Source organism: Chanodichthys erythropterus, chromosome 13 (assembly GCF_024489055.1).
Source record: "Chanodichthys erythropterus isolate Z2021 chromosome 13, ASM2448905v1, whole genome shotgun sequence".
Lineage (NCBI taxonomy): Eukaryota > Metazoa > Chordata > Actinopteri > Cypriniformes > Xenocyprididae > Chanodichthys > Chanodichthys erythropterus.
In genome coordinates, this window is record NC_090233.1 from 30170349 (window position 1) to 30187053 (window position 16705).

Here is a 16705-nt window from a genome sequence, read left to right on the forward strand (position 1 = left end):
GACATTTTACAGAGGGTATTTTAATGTATTTAGAGGGCTGCTTTATTGGCTTATTGTAATTGAATTTAATTTCACATTTTGCTTATCTGGCTTGGCTAGAGTTCAACTATGTTGTGGGAATTAGATTTCATTATACAGAGAATCGAATGGACGAGGGAAAGTGAGGACCAAAAAAGAGCCACCTGACTTGCTTCCATACCAATATGCTGATATTACAAATCTAATTTTACGAGACACTATTTCTGAAATCTCTACATCAGTATGTGGTGATAAGTCGCCCCTATTGTACTCCAGCCTATCTGTCTCTCTCTCTCTCTCTCTCTCTCTCTGCCTGTCTCCTGATCTGGGTTCAGGGTGGGTGTCTTGTTCCAGAGGCTGAACAAGTGAGAAGCTCTTCAGCTGTGAGAATAAAAGACTGCCTTGTGGCAGCAAAATGAAAAAAAGAAGGGAGGGAAGGAGTGTGTGAGAGACTATGAGGGTTGGAAAAAAAGAGGCAAAGGGGTGGAGAGAGAGAGCGAGAGAGAGAGAGAGAAAACATGTAGGTGGGGGAACAGTGCAGGACAGAGAGAGTGAGGGAAGATATTTCTCATTCTCTCTCATCTTTAGTTCTGAATGATTTGTCCATCCTGCTCTAGTGCTCCACAGGGTTTAACATGTTTCAAAGTGAGCATGAGTTTCCAGCTCTCAGGATTAGATGTGGAACTGACAGAGCTTAGGATCTGAACTTATAGGTAAGGCTTTGACTGACAGCTTGGTTTTTGCAATGACGTTTTCTGAATGCATTAAGTAATGATATAAAATGAAAAGTTGGTACTAATACGTGCTATATATATATAATTTAATTTAAATTTTATTTATTTGAAGTATTATTCATTTGTAAAATTATTCAAATTTTATATAAAAAATATATATATATAAATTGAACAACATGTCTGTTTGTCTTTTGAAAAAGTTTTGCAGTCTTTATTAGAATCAGTATATGAATCATTGAAAGAGGAACTGAAAGGGACAGGAGTCAGATTTCTGAGGAAAAAAAATGACTTCAGTTTATGACACAAATGCAACACATCATGGAGAAGTTGTCTTTAAAAAGTAACAGTGTAACACTGTTTGCACACTATGATGTCATAGTATGACTTATGAATTATTTAATTAATTATGTCATTAATTCTTATGAATTATGAATGCATTTCTTCATTTTAGTTAAGGTGTGTGTGAGTAATGGAGAACTTTTATAGTCTTACTATGTTGAATATGAGTAAGAATAAAAATGGGCCACACTGGACAAGGATGGGAATAATGGCACTGACCTAAAGAATGGACAATGAGACTATTGTCCCACTGGAGACAGCACTGTGCCAGTGTATGAGAAGTGTGCAGGAAAGCTGTGGTCTGCTGACACATTTTTTGCACCACCAGTGCTACTTTCACTAAAAGAGGCTGACTAACAGGTGGTTTGAAAAAATTCCTTACCTGTCAGTCAAATGACTCAGCTGTCTAATTAATCTGGAAACACATTCAATACCTCTTCTGTATGACACCTGTGTGGTGTATGACCCCTGCAATGCAACAGTCATATAGTCAACAACTTTTAGTTCCAGTCTATGAATTTGAAAGGCAATGCAACCTTCTAGCAGCCGCTTGTTTGTGTTTGCATGTTCCAGACAGTCTGTCAGACTTAGCTAAATTGCGAGGATTTTTCAGGGACTTTCTTCAGGTTACATCTTTACGTCAGTAGGTGGCATCTATGCGGCCTTCAAGTGCTATCTGAATGATCATAAATACTAGTTTCCTCTTGGACATGAACACCCTCTTAAGTCGTATTTACTGGTAAACTCTGAGATAATGCTGCCTTCACATGTTATCAGAAATTTCCTGTGACGTAAACCTTAAAGGTGGCTGAGGGGAGAACGATTCTTTATTAGTTTTTGAACAGCTACATCACCTTCTTGTTGTTAAAGGTCCCGTTTTTCGTGTTTTTTTGAAGCTTTGATTGTGTTTATAGTGTGCATTATAACATGTGTTCATGTTTTGCGTGTAAAAAAACACTGTATTTTTCACATAATTTACTTATCTGTATACCGCTGTTTCCACTGTCATAAAAAAGGGCTGATGACTTCCTTGTTCTATGAAGTCCCTCCTTCAGAAATACGTAACGAGTTCTGATTGTGCCAGCGGGTTCCTGTGTTGTGATTCGACAGCAGTTTAGCGCATCTTGCCCGGAAAGGTCACGCCTCTTACCATAACGTGGAGATGCATGCGCTCAATGTTATTGTAAACATGTCTTTAATTTTACCCTATCAATTTGAGCCGGAATCCGGTGATTGGACTGCGGGATGAAAATAACAGTGTTTCGACGACATGGCGAGAAACACACTCTACAAACGCAACTCTTGTGTATTCCTGTGGGCGGAGGTTAGTCAAAAAAAATGTTTTAGTGACGTCATTAAAGAAGGAAGTAGAGGGATGTAGTCCAAACTGGCCGTTCGATGTAGGCGACTTCTGTTAAATAAAATATCTCGCTTGAAACATAGGATCACAAAGAACGGGACCTTTAAAATAGTGCATATTTACATATATGATTAACAATTTGAAGCATACTGTATGTGAAAATTTCATGTATTTGACCAAAATTCCAGAATTGTAAGCAAGCTGACTATATAGATGGCGCAGTGAATGTTTATGGGTGTCAACGAATGGGACGCTATATTTTATTCAAAATGAAATATCTTACATACATTCAGGCTTTCATAAGATTTCCCCAAGAAATAGGCAAAAATGAACCCGGTGTCCTCCATGATTTCTATTCTTTCTGACAACAAAGTATTCGACAAGCTCGTAATCACAACTTCAGAAGTGGAAAGTAGGACATTTCCGAGCTGTTCTCGGACTCAGAAATATGCGTTTCTATGGCAACACTATCACCACCAAAATGAATCTGCACTGGTCAGGTGGTACAAGTCGGAGCTCTCAGATAAATTTGTTTACAAGTTGTAGTGACGAGTCCTGCGGATCTTGTAATTATGGTATTTACGACATGGCATGAACGCACCTAGTACCTGAATACTTCCCTACTATATAGTAGCTGAAAATCAGTAGGCTATGTGAGAAGAGTCGTAGCCTAGGCTATGACCGAATTCACTGTATAAAAGTACCCTGGATAACCTGCTGCTACTGGCGAGATTCTGAATTTCTATGGGAAAGGTATGTAGAACTTTTTGTAATAGTTAACATGTAGGCTAATTAATTGTTCAAAATTACCTTCTAAGAAGCTGTCTTTGAAGGCTGCAACCTCCAGAGGGCACAACCTCTTGAATGAGACACATGCGCTTTCGGACGCAGCCTCCAAAATGAGATAGGCTACCCATTCACTTGACCGATTCGTTTGAACACACTGATTGTTTAATACACGATCAATGCATTAAACATCAAAGTATCACGAGAGTGATTCGAAAGCAAACGGAATCGTCTGCTCTCTAATCGCTCTCACAGTACTTTGATGTCATACACCGACCGGTCTGCGCGGCGCCGCTTCAAGACTGCGTCCGAAAACTGAAAAAATGCTGCCTCTGCAGGTAGGATGAGGAGGTAGGAAGGTAACAAGGCATGTCCGAATCCAATGATCGTGCCACATCCAGTCTCCTGAGATGCCTTCATCTGATTTTTGAAGGCAGCATAGATGTATCCAGTCTAATATACCTTATGTGTTGCTCGGAGACTGGCAACTGTTTTGCTGTGACTTTTTTGAAACTATTTTTGCTATTGGAGAAGTAAGAACTCGAACAGAACTGAACTCATTTTCGCATTTAAAAACGCTAGACTCAGGGCATTTTTTTTTTTTTTTCAAAATTTGAACTTTTTTTTTTAATCTTGAGCACTGCATGTTTAGAGTTTGAAGTGTGTGTGTGCACGATTGCTGGAAGTGTAGCCTACAATTGTGTGTATAAAACAAACAATCAAACAAAAAAATGCGTGTGTAATAAAAGTTCGCTTGAAAATCTAGCATATTGGAAGGAGAAAAAGAAAGAGTGAGTGGATTAAAAGAACATAAAGCAGTAACAAAAAGAAGGAATTGAACACCATGCACACCAGGTGAAAAAGAGCCAAACAGGATATAGTGACCATGGCATGATTGCTCAAGCTTTTCTCTTAGTGCCCACACCTTTATTCATTCAGTTTGGGTCTCACCAGCTCTAGGCGGCACACCCACAGTCACTTCACTGACAGATTTATGCCAAAAATCAAAAGTCTGGCTCTGCGAGTCTTAACCAGCATTTGTTCGAGGTGTTGCTTACCTTCTCCATAGTGTTATAAGGAAGAGAACCCTTCCGTTCTAGACTACCCAGAAATGAGAACTACTTCTAAAGTTTCAGCCTTTTAACTCTATTTGTTTGAACCATAAATCTACTCTCTTTTACCTGCTGTGACCCATAAATTTGTCCATTCAATTATCATACATGAGTTCACATTTCCCCCTTTTGAGGAATTACAAACACTACATGATGGAATGCTAATACAGGGCTGCAAACTGAGTAGATCTCTGATTTTCTCCCCCTTACATGGGAGTGAACCTGAAACATTTGTCTAATCTGTTATCAAAGTCATTCCAGAAAGAAGTCTGTTGTTTTCACTAGAAGATTGAGTTATGTTAAATAAAATTATATTAAAATGTAATAAGAGAACAAAAAAAAAAAAGAAAGAAAAGAAACATTGATGAATCATTCACAATATTACTTGTATTTACAAAACTGATTGGAAGAAATTTCATTTCATGATGACTTTAACAATATGAGTGCAGGTGTAATAAGGATGTGGATGTCACTATCAGTTCTAACATATTGCTGTGTGTGTGTGTGTGTGTGTGTGTGTGTGTGTGTGTGTGTGTGTGTGTGTGTGTGTGTGTGTGTGTGTGTGTGTGTGTGTGTGTGTGTGTGTGTGTGTGTGTGTGTGTGTGTGTGTGTGTGTGTGTGTGTGTGTGTGTGTGTGTGTGTGTGTGTGTGAGAGAAAGTGTGAAATATTTAGCCGAAATAGGCAGGCTGAGACTGGAATTGCTTGCTTGAATATGGATATTTTAAGTCTAATGGTTGCTAATGAACAAAAAAAAAAAAAAAAGCACCATATGCAAGAATGTTCCCTCTTGAACAGCCCTAAACAACATGAAGACATTTTCTCAAACTACTGGGCCAATGAAACAGACCCAGTCTTTCTTCTCACTCTCTCACAAATACATTCAACACAACAGTGTTCTGATCTCAGGCATTTCTGCCACGCAAGCACTGTGACTGATTTCTGGGGTGAGATCTGTGGTCAATCTTTCTGACGCCTTGTTGCTTTACTCTGATACTATAATAAGTGACTAGACTGTTGCAAAATGCTGCAAGAGATTAATGCCGCATGTTCCTGCCATCAAAGAATTTATGAGTAAGACCAAAATGCTTAGCTTTGATATCACATGTGTTATTCCAAGACAGCAGTCCAGCATGGAAATATGGAAAGTTATCTAGCAGCTAACTTTCCAACTTGTGTGCTTGCCATGTGTTGACCATGGCAGCCTCATATGCGAGTCACTCTGGACGTCTGAGCTTAATGCCTTACACGTAAATGTTGGAAGTTACTTGGTGGAATAAGCATTTGGAATTTTCACTCCCAGAGGACAACAAACAAATAAATAACTTAAATTTTGCTCAACAATATGGCACTGGTGGCTCAAAACAGAGGTCTGCTTCAAATTATCAGGCATATTGACATTTTTTTCTCAGTTGTGGGTGAGAAGGGGGCAGCTGGAGACTGTTTATTCCCAGAGAGGAGCTAGATCATAGGGTCAACCGACAGGAAGAGTCCCTGCTTAGGAGCCCACACCGGAAGAGTCTTCCAGCTGTGGTTGCCTTGCTGTTCAGATTTGTTTGTGTTCATTTTTTAATATGTTTGGACTCCTTTGACATCTGTCTTACTCACTGGCAGTGGCCATGGAAAAAAAGCCTTTCTTTCTCGTTCTCCAGACATTTTCCTCTCTAGCGCTCTGATTCACGACTTTCCCATGTTTCTTTGGATTGTTAACAATCAGTCTGGCTCGTTGTGTGATGAATTGCTAAGTTGTGTGTTTTTAAGAGAAAAAGCATTAATGTTTGCTTAGGGGAGTTCCATGACAACTTTGTTGACTCTATATAAATAATAATAAAAAAAATCTTGTTTCCATAAATGAAACTAATTATGTAACAAATACTCTTAAAGTGACTCACATCAGCAGTTTTGCAGCTGTTAAACATCAAATGGAAAACACCATTTTTGTTTTGTCACTGTGGAGGAGGGAAGAACAGGAAGTGAGTAGGGGGACTCCACCTGGAATATCAAGGTCTTTTCCGTCCTCCACAAGGGCATGCAAACTCAATTCTGTCTGAAATGAGTCCATCTGCTGCAATGACAGTGATCTGACAATTTTTAATACCATTCAGTGCTTTAAAAATGGAAATCATACATGCATCAGATATTAACAACTACTGTCTAATTTTCTTCTAAAAGTTGCTTTAAATGAAAACAGGACATTAACATAATATAATTTTAAAAGGGATAGTTTTCCTGAAAATTACAATTCTTTCATCATTTACTCACCCTCATGTCGTCCCAAACCTGTATGAATTCTGAGGAACACAAAATAAGGTATTTTGAAGAATGTTGGTCACTAAACAGTTTTGGATAAAACAAACAAACAAACAAACAATAATTTCTTAAAATATTCTCTTTTATGTACCACAGAAGAAACTCTGGTCTACACTGGTTAAAAAAAAAAAAAAAAAAAAAAAAAAAGAATTGTTGGTTTAACTTAAAAAAAAAAGTAAGTTACCTGGTTGCCTTAAAATTTTGAGTTGAATGAAATTAAAAATTTGAGTTAAAACAATGAAGGAGGAGAAACTCAAAATACTATTTTATCTGAACCACTTTAATTATTTAAGTTGATTTGACAGAGGAAAAAATGTTGTGATAAATCATGAAAATATATATATTTTTTTACAGTGTACAGGTTTGAAACAACATGAGGGTGAGAAAATTATATAGAATAGAATTTTTAGAATATACATTTTTCTGAATTTAAATTTTCGGGTGAACTATCCAATAATTGAATTATTCTTAGTAGTAGGTTTAGCATGTTTTAAAGCAGTAAGTGCATATGAGTAGTAAACAGATGAGTCAAGTTCACAGAAGATGACCTCTGCCTGACGTTGTAAATGTCTCTCGTGATTTAGCTTTCTAAATTTAGACATAAACTTGATGAGTATTCATGGGTGTTTGGAAAGATGGACAGCACACCTGCGTTCTGAGAGAGACTTTTTTATGTGGATTCCTCTACTAGTGCTCTCTCTCTCTCTGTCTGTCTCTCACTCTGTCTATCCCAGCTGTGGTGGTACTATGTAATTCTGTCCTCCAGAACTTAAGAACATTCAGTAAGAGACATGAGTGAGCAGCAGAGACAAACAAACAGCGAGAGCTGGACTGTAGACGGTCAACCAAAGGCTCAAAGGCGTAAAAACAGGACATAGCACAGAGACTGCCAGTAAACAAGGACATGCAGCAACAGAGCAGGTCTTTCTTGGGCTAAAAAAGATGGTGAGTAGGCTAGATATTGCTTATGGGTTCTTAAGATCTTGGTATTTGTTGTGTGATTTTACTGCTGCATTGATTTTTGGCAGCTATGACTCAAGAAATGTGTAGTAAATGTTTCACTATATCAGTTTATATTGCTTAGTATTTATCAGATTTATGCTGAGAGCAGGAGTGCTTAATATAAGTAACTCAAAATAACTTAAATCTATTATATATTCCATATAATCAAAATATTTAGAATATACATAAATGTAATTTATTAGTATATATTTTAATAAATACATTTGAAATTAAAATTCTATATTTTAATATTAGAATGTATTATAATTTTAATGTATCTGATGTATATAATTAACTTTTGCCTGTGTTGGTTGTGACTTTCTTATAAAAGATCAATTAAATCTCATGTTTATTTTTTTTTTCTCATATGATTAACAAGTCGCATGCAGGCCATCAAGTTTACAGTTTTTGGTTTCTGTTTCCCAGATTCACCTACTGTTCATGCTACATTTAGCTGTACTGTTATATTAGCTGTATGTTCCTGCTGTGGTTTCCTTACTTCTCCCATAACTCTAACATACTGCTATAGGCTACATGTGTGTGTGTGTGTGTGTGTGTGTATGTATGTGTAGCCTGTATGATTATAACCCCTGTAAGAGGAGCTTTGTGGTTTGTGCTATGTGGTTGAGTCTATTTTCTGCTGCAGAGGGCAGGACACAGTGGCATAACTGCAGACTTAATGACACGTTTCAGAGGCAGGCCACTTATACCGGCACGAAAAACTTAAGTTGAACTGATATTAAGTGAATATTTGTGTGTATGATTTATGTTTATTTGTGTGCCGGTATATTTGAATCAAGACAAAATTATATATGTGTATTAATGTCAGTGTCTCTGTACTGTCCAGTTGTGTGTGATGGTGAGAGCAGAGACCATATTCAGTATAGTGACAGAGGCTTTCTGTTCTCTCTCCCCTCTGTGTCACACACTGGACGTGATTGTGAGAGGCGGCCTGCAGCACTTGCCAGCTGCACTTGCAAACATGACATCAGGAATGAAAGGGAGAGAGAAGTTATCTAGGGGAAGGAGGAAAAGAGGAAGTTTGGTTTTGTACCAGCTGTTGAGTTAAAGACTCTAAATGTCCATCATCGTCCTATTCTATATGCAGGCACTGTACCTAACCTGTCTTCGCTTGTTTGGAGAAGCAAAGCGTCTCATTCCAGTCGTTTCCCTGACTGGACATGCCAGCAGAGGAAAGAGTTTTCCTTGCCTTAATCTCACACTGTTTTGACTTTCAAACCATTGCAATGTAGGATGTCCTCTCATGACTCATGGAAACAGTTGAATCATGGGTAATGGCAGAACAAGGTAATCTGTTCTGGCTCAATCTATAACTTTTTTTGAATGTTGGTCTTTTTGGTGTAAGTTGTTTTTTATTGATGTTAAGAAAAAATGTAACTAATATATTAAGAGTTTTGTATTAGAATTAATATGGAAAATATCAGACTTTAAATGCTCAATGGAGCTTAGCTAAGCTACAAACTACTCTAGAATACTGAGTTTGAAAGTTTACAATTACAACATGTGATTCTGACCCAGAAGATTCATTTGTTCTAAATCTGAATCACTTGTTCTGATTATAAACAGCTGAATCAAATATTAATCAATAAAACAGTGTTGCGAAGTTGCATGATTTTAAGAATAATGATGCTACCACCTCGCACATCCCACATCAACTAATAGCTTTGCTACTTTTACTGACTTTACAGTTCTTCTTCACTGATCCTCAATGACCATTATGTACACAGATACACACATATGGAGAATGCTGGGTCTGTTTTTAATGTTTTGGTGTGCCAGACCATAAATGTTGAGTGTAGTCAGTTAAGCTACTAAATAAGCTAAGCTAAGCTGAAACTAAGCTAAAAGTTTCTTCTTAAAACTGATCCAAGTCATTCCAAATCACTCAGTGTTTTTAAAGTATTGTCTGTTGGCTGTTTAGAATCAGAAAAAGCTTATTCTCACTTTGAATAAATGACTCTTTTGAATTTGTGTCACTTGCTCTGATTGTAAATAGTTGAACCACTACTTAATCAATAAAATAGCATGGCAAAGTGACATGATTTTAAGTGACACTACCACCTTGCTACTGACAAATGTAGCTTAACTAATAGCTACGCTACTTTTAGTGATGTTATTAATGACCATAACATTGAATGAATGTTATTTTAATGTTACTAGAAGAACACTTGTTCATAACTTTGAGGGAATCTTGCTAGAATGTTATCCAAAGTAAATGTTCCCTAGGTAAAACTCCCCTTGACTGATTCTCTATGGCCATTATTTACACAGACACACACACACACACAGAACCTGATGTTCAGTTTGTCTTGCAGCTCTGTTGCTCTGTGATTTCCAGTGTGTTTTGTCTGAGAGACAGTGGCATGAGTCAGGGATGTAGAAGAAGTGAGGGAAGGAGGGAGAGGGGCATTTCAGGTTAGGGATGTTCCAAAATGACTGATCTGCAGTGATGTGTGTACTGACCTGAGGTCTACTCTAGTTTGTTCACGCTAATGTGCCTGTGTCTGTACCATAGATAATTGGCTGCATCTGTTCACTCTGAGTCTGGGTGTGTGTTTGTGTTTGTGTGTGAGATGAGTCACACTGACTCATGCTGTGTATTTCTACTAAGATGCAGACTACAGTCTGTTCTCGACAGTTGGTTAATCACAGGATGTATTTGTAGGATCATTGCATCAATGTATTTTGTCTACAATAAGTGTTTGATCATTCACTGTTAGGCTTAAAGACACAAGTTTTAAGTGTTGTAACCTTGCCAGATCTACATATCTTAATAGTCTGTTTATGTATAAATACAATTTTTTTTTTTTGATTATGACTCAGTCCACTTACATTTATTTAGACTAAACTTCAGCCATTCAGCAAAGAATTTTTGGACTAGCTGATTTTAAAAATCTTGCTGTTTATCTCTGCATTTCCAGCAGGATCTTAACAAATGTCATGAGGTGATTGATAACTCCATAGACATGGACAGCATGAATCGGAACTTTCCAGAACATGGCCGTCAGACTCACCAGGTCTTACAGGTGAGTGTACGAGCTGTGAGCTGTGTATATATACACATACATTCACAATACTGTTCTAAGGTTTTGGGTCTGTATATTGCAGTCTTTCCTCAATCGCTTAGGCACATTTTTCTTAACATTCTCTAAACTGTAAGTGCAATTGTGACAACTGTTTACTGAAACATCAGAACTCTATTGCATGTCTGCAAAATGTAACTCATCCAAAACATTTACTTCATGCATCAAAACCTAGTTATTGTTTCAGTAAATTGGCCAATGCCATCAAAATACAAAGATTTTCACCATGGAAATATTTGTTATATACAAATTAATTTTTTCTACTTTTTTTGTTGACTGCTTTCTATACAAAAATGCCAGTTTTGTCTTTTGTGTGTTTTGCAATGAGCTTTTTAGACAGATTTCAACAGTAGATAAAAATGTACTTGTAAAAGTCTATACTGTAGTGCACAAAAAGAGTGTTTAGGGTTTGCTTAAATCAATAAGAAATTAAAATCTGATGTGAACAATAAACTAATTAAGAATGCTGAACTTATTGTTTTAAGAAAAAAAAAATCTCAATCATGTGAGAACTGAGCCAAAGCAATTAAGAAAAACTGTCAAATGTAATTTATTCCCGTTATGGCAAAGCTGAATTTTCAGCAGCCATTATTCCAATCTTCAGTGTCACATGATCCTTCAGAAATCATTCTAATTTGGTTTGGTGCTTAAATAACATTTCTTATTGCTATCAATGTTGAAAAAAGATTGTGCTGCATAATATTTTTTTTTTTTTTTGTGGAATTCTTTTTTAATGAATTGAAAAAGAACTGAATTTATTTTAAATAAAAAATCTTGACACATTATAAATGTCTTTACTGAAACTTCCAGTCAGTTTAATTCATCCTTGAATAAAAGTTATTCAAGGATTAATTAATTATTATTATTTTTAAATCTAACTGCAAAGTTTTGAATAGGGGTTTGTACAATGCATTTACTTTTGTTTTATTTAGTTTTACTTCTGATTTTTACTTCTTGCTTAATCGTCATTAAAATCGTTTACAAACAGAAAGGTTTCTTTTGTAATTTCTTTCTTTTCATATTATCTGTGGAGGAAAAACAACAGACAAAGAATTCTGCAAAACTCCTAGGTATTGTCACCTAAAAGTGGAGTCTGCTCCAGAGGAAGTAGAAAATAAGAGGTGAACTGTTCCCTAATTATATGGTTAATCTTCATCACTGTTGATCCGAGAGGCTGAGTCCAGCCTTTCTGTCTGCATTTAATCTTGCTCAAACACTGCACTGTATTCCACCAATCAAACATTACAGGCTCTCAAAAACATCAAACCTAAGTTAGTTCTTTGCACCTGTTAAAACTTCACTAGTATGATTACAGACACACACACACACACACACACAAAGAGAGAGAAACACAAACAACTGAGCTGTGTGTAGAAAAAAATGTCAGAGGACAATGGAAACTGTGTAGCAGCTTTATATGCAGCCCTATTATCAGGAGATGACAGGATAAGATATGAAAGCTAAAACAAACTACAGTGACATTTAATTACTTTAGAAAGAATTTATACATTGATATTAGAAGCCTAATGTTCAGTTTTAAAGGTTATTTCTATGAACGCTAGTACTAGACTCTAAAAAGATGACATCTGAAGACACTTTAAATACGTGTTAAAGCTTTATTTAACTGTAGCGAATGGTATGAAAGATAGAGGGGTGAAGTCCATTCATACCAGGGCTAGGTGGGACAGAAAAACAACCCAGGATATAAGCCTGTCTATCACAATCACAACCCATGTAATGTAATGTAATTCCCCACTATATGTACAAACCTGATTCCAAAAACACTGTACAAATTGTGAATAAAAAGGAATGCAATCATTTACAAATCTCATAAACTTATATTTTATTCACAATAGAATATAGATAACATATCAAATGTTGAAAGTGAGACATTTTGAAATGTCATGCCAAATATTGGCTCATTTTGGATTTCATGAGAGCTACATTCCAAAAAAGTTGGGACAGGTAGCAATAAGAGGCCAGAAAAGTTAAATGTACATATAAGGAACAGCTGGAGGACCAATTTGCAACTTATTAGGTCAATTGACAACATGATTGGGTATAATAAGAGCCTCTCAGAGTGGCAGTGTCTCTCAGAAGTCAAGATGGGCAGAGGCTCACCAATTCCCCCAATACTGCGGCGAAAAATAGTGGAGCAATATCAGAAAGGAGTTTCCTCTGAGAAAAACTGCAAAGAGTTTGAAGTTATCATCATCTACAGTGCATAATATCATCCAAAGATACAGAGAATCTGGAACAATCTCTGTGCGTAAGGGTCAAGGCCGAAAAACCATACTGGATGCCTGTGATCTTCGGGCCCTTGGATGGCACTGCATCACATACAGGAATGCTACTGTAATGGAAATCACAACATGGGCTCAGGAATACTTCCAGAAAACATTGTCGGTGAACACAATCCACCGTGCCATTCGCCGTTGCCGGCTAAAACTCTATAGGTCAAAAAAGAAGTCATATCTAAACATGATCCAGAAGCGCAGGCGTTTTCTCTAGGCCAAGGCTCATTTAAAATGGACTGTGGCAAAGTGGAAAACTGTTCTGTGGTCAGACAAATCAAAATTTGAAGTTCTTTTTGGAGAACTGGGACTCATTGTCATCCGGACTAAAGAGGACAAGGACAGCCCAAGTTGTTATCAGCGCTCAGTTCAGAAGCCTGCATCTCTGATGGTATGGGGTTGCATGAGTGCATGTGGCATGGGCAGCTTACACATCTGGAAAGGCACCATCAATGCTGAAAGGTATATCCAAGTTCTAGAACAACATATGCTCCCATCCAGACGTCGTCTCTTTCAGGGAAGACCTTGCATTTTCCAACATGACAATGCCAGACCACATACTGCATCAATTACAACATCATGGCTGCGTAGAAGAAGGATCTGGGTACTGAAATGGCCAGCCTGCAGTCCAGACCTTTCACCCATAGAAAACATTTGGTGCATTATAAAGAGGAAGATGCGACAAAGAAGACCTAAGACAGTTGAGCAACTAGAAGCCTGTATTAGACAAGAATGGGACAACATTCCTATTCCTAAACTTGAGCAACTTGTCTCCTCAGTCCCCAGACGTTTGCAGACTGTTATAAAAAGAAGAGGGGATGCCACACAAACATGGCCTTGTCCCAACTTTTTTGAAATGGGTTGATGCCATGAAATTTAAAATCAACTTATTTTTCCCTTAAAATTATACATTTTCTCAGTTTAAACATTTGATATGTCATCTATGTTGTATTCTGAATAAAATATTGAAATTTGAAACTTCCACATAATTGCATTCTGTTTTTATTCACAATTTGTACAGTGTCTCAACTTTTTTGGAAATGCAACTTTTGGATGTTACTGTATTTTGATATCTGAAATAGCTGTTTTTACATAATTTAAATTAGGCCAGTCCGATGATATGTTTTTTTTTTGTTTTTTTTTTTTCAAAAAGAAAATAAACTTCTAACTTTTTTAAAATCTGTATATATTAATTTTGTATATAACTTTGTTTTAGAAAGGCCCACTGCATATTCCCTATGGCCAGTCCATTTAGTTTTACATCCCAGATGGGGAAAAGAGACTGATGTGAATTTTCCAAAGCCTACCAGCCACTGGCTGCTCTTCTGTTTCTTTCTAAAATACACTGCTTAAAAAATGAAAGGAACACTTTGAAAACACATCAGATCTCAATGGGGAAAAATATCATGCTGGATTTCTATACTGATATGAACTGGGTAATGTGTTTGGAATGAAAGGATGCTACATCGTTTGATGAAATGAAAGTTATCAAAATGATCAACCTACAGAGGACTGAAACCAAAGACACCCCGAAAATCAAAGTGAAAAAATTATGCAGCAGGCTAGTCCATTTTGCTGAAATTTCATTGCAGCAACTTAAAATGGTACTCAGTATAGCCCCCACATGCTTGTATGCATGCCTGACAACATCAGAGCATGCTCCTAATGAGACGGCGGATGGTGTGCTGGGGTATTTCCTCCCAGATCTGGACCAGGGCATCACAGCTCATGGACAGTCTGAGGTGCCTGGCGGCGTCGGATGGACAGAAACATAATGTCCCAGAGGTGTTCTATTGGATTTAGGTCAGGTGAGCGTGCGGGCCATTCAATGGTATTAATTCCTTCATCCTCCAGGAACTGCCTGCATACTCTCACCACATGAAGCCACATTGTCGTGCACCAGGAGGAACTCAGGATCCACTGCACCAGCGTAGGGTCTGACAATGGGTCCAAGAATTTTATCCCGATACCTAATGGCAGTCAGGGTGCGATTGTCTAGCCTGTTGTCTAGAGGTCTGTGCGTCCCTTCATGGATATGCCTCCTCAGATCATCACTGACCCACCACCAAACCGGTCATGCTGAACGATGTTACAGGCAGCATAACGTTCTCCACGGCTTCTCCAGGCCTGAACCTGCTCTCATCTGTGAAAAGCACAGGGCGCCAGTGGCAAACTTGCTAATTCTGGTGTTCAGTGGCAAATGCCAGTCAAGCTCCACGGTGCTGGGCAGTGAGCACAGGATGTCGGGCCCTCAGGCCACCCTCATGAACTCTATTTCTGATTGTTTGGTCAGAGACATTCACACCAGTGGCCTGTTGGAGGTCATTTTGCAGGGCTCTGGCAGTGCTCATCCTGTTCCTCCTTGCACAAAGGAGCAGATACCGGTCCTGCTGATGGGTTAAGGACCTTCTACGGCCCTGTCCAGCTCTCCTAGAGTAACTGCCTGTCTCCTGTAATCTTCTCCATGCTCCTGAGACTGTGCTGGGAGGCACAGTAAACCTTCTGGCAATGGCACGTATTGATGTGCCATCCTGGAGGAGTTGGACTGCCTGTGCAACCTCTGTAGGGTCCAGGTATCGCGTCATGCTACCAGTAGTGACACTGACCCTAGCCACATGCAAAACTACTGAAAAAAAAAAAAAAAATTTCAGAAAAGATGAGTAGGGGAAAAAAATTTCAATGGCCTCCACCTGTAAAACCTTTCCTGTTTTGGGGGTTGTCTCATTGTTGTCCATCTAGTGCACCTGTTGTTAATTTCATTAACACCAAAGCAGCTGGAACTGATTAACAACTTCCTGTACTACTTAACTGACCAGGGGTGAGTTTCCCGAAAGAATCGTTGGTGAACCATGGTCGTAAGTCCCATTGAACTCTATTGGTAACGACGGAACTTGCGACCATAGTTCGCTTTGGGAAACGCACCCCAGATCAATATCCAGGAGTTTGACTGACTTGATGCTGTTCTCTGATTAAAAAGTGTTCCTTTGATTTTTTTAGTGCATCATAGCCTGTGTGATTTCTGACATCATCTAAAGACACAAAATAAATGAAATATGCTATTTCCCTATTTAAAAAATAACATTTTGTACCATTTGTTTCAATGTAATTCAGTGCCTCATCACTCTCTCAAGCATCAAAGTGTGATTTACCAAGCAAATAATCCCCATGCTGCCCTTGAGAACACGCTGAGGCCAAATACGTTCTCCTTTGGTCATTTATCAGTCTGGTCCCTTGTCTTTCATCTAACAGCTAAATCCTGTTAGCCTCTTAGCCTGCATGGTGGTACCTGATGGAGCTAAACCCATTTAGCCTAGTTAGCCTCTTACCCTGCTGCTGCAGTACTTATTTGTCCTAACTGAATTACACTAATCCAGTTTGGGGAACCCTGAGCAGTTGTCCAAAAAGTACAGGCACTTTAATGGTGATCAAAGGCTGTAAAAAACGATCCATTATTAAAAAGTTTACTGTTGTATTGTCTGCATATTTTCACAGAGCACACCGCTGGACCTGATTGAAACAGGCAAGACTCTCAAAGTTCAGGCAGAACGGCCCCATCTTGTCAGCTTGGGAAGTGGCCGTCTGAGTACGGCTATAACTCTGCTGCCCCTGCCAGAGGGTAAGTTCAGTCATCTTATAAAGTAACTGAAT

The 16705-nt window shown here is 38.2% G+C and overlaps 1 protein-coding gene across 11 annotated transcripts in view; it reads left to right on the plus strand.

Moving 5' to 3' along the window:
• Nucleotides 1-586: 586 nt before the first annotated feature.
• The window catches only part of phldb1a (pleckstrin homology-like domain, family B, member 1a), a 53326-nt gene continuing 37207 nt past the window's right edge, over nucleotides 587-16705 (plus strand). For 8 of the 11 annotated variants that reach the window (XR_010897021.1, XM_067408360.1, XM_067408361.1 and 5 more), the window contains exons 1-3: nucleotides 7289-7602; nucleotides 10602-10706; nucleotides 16550-16673. Coding sequence is in view for 10 of the 11 variants with exons in the window: in XM_067408360.1 (XP_067264461.1) it covers nucleotides 7600-7602; nucleotides 10602-10706; nucleotides 16550-16673 (232 nt within the window). In the remaining variant the exon portion in view is untranslated. Of the gene's footprint in view, nucleotides 732-7288; nucleotides 7603-10601; nucleotides 10707-16549; nucleotides 16674-16705 lie in introns of those variants that run through there. The other 3 variants (XM_067408363.1, XM_067408364.1, XM_067408362.1) reach the window with 3 other exon arrangements.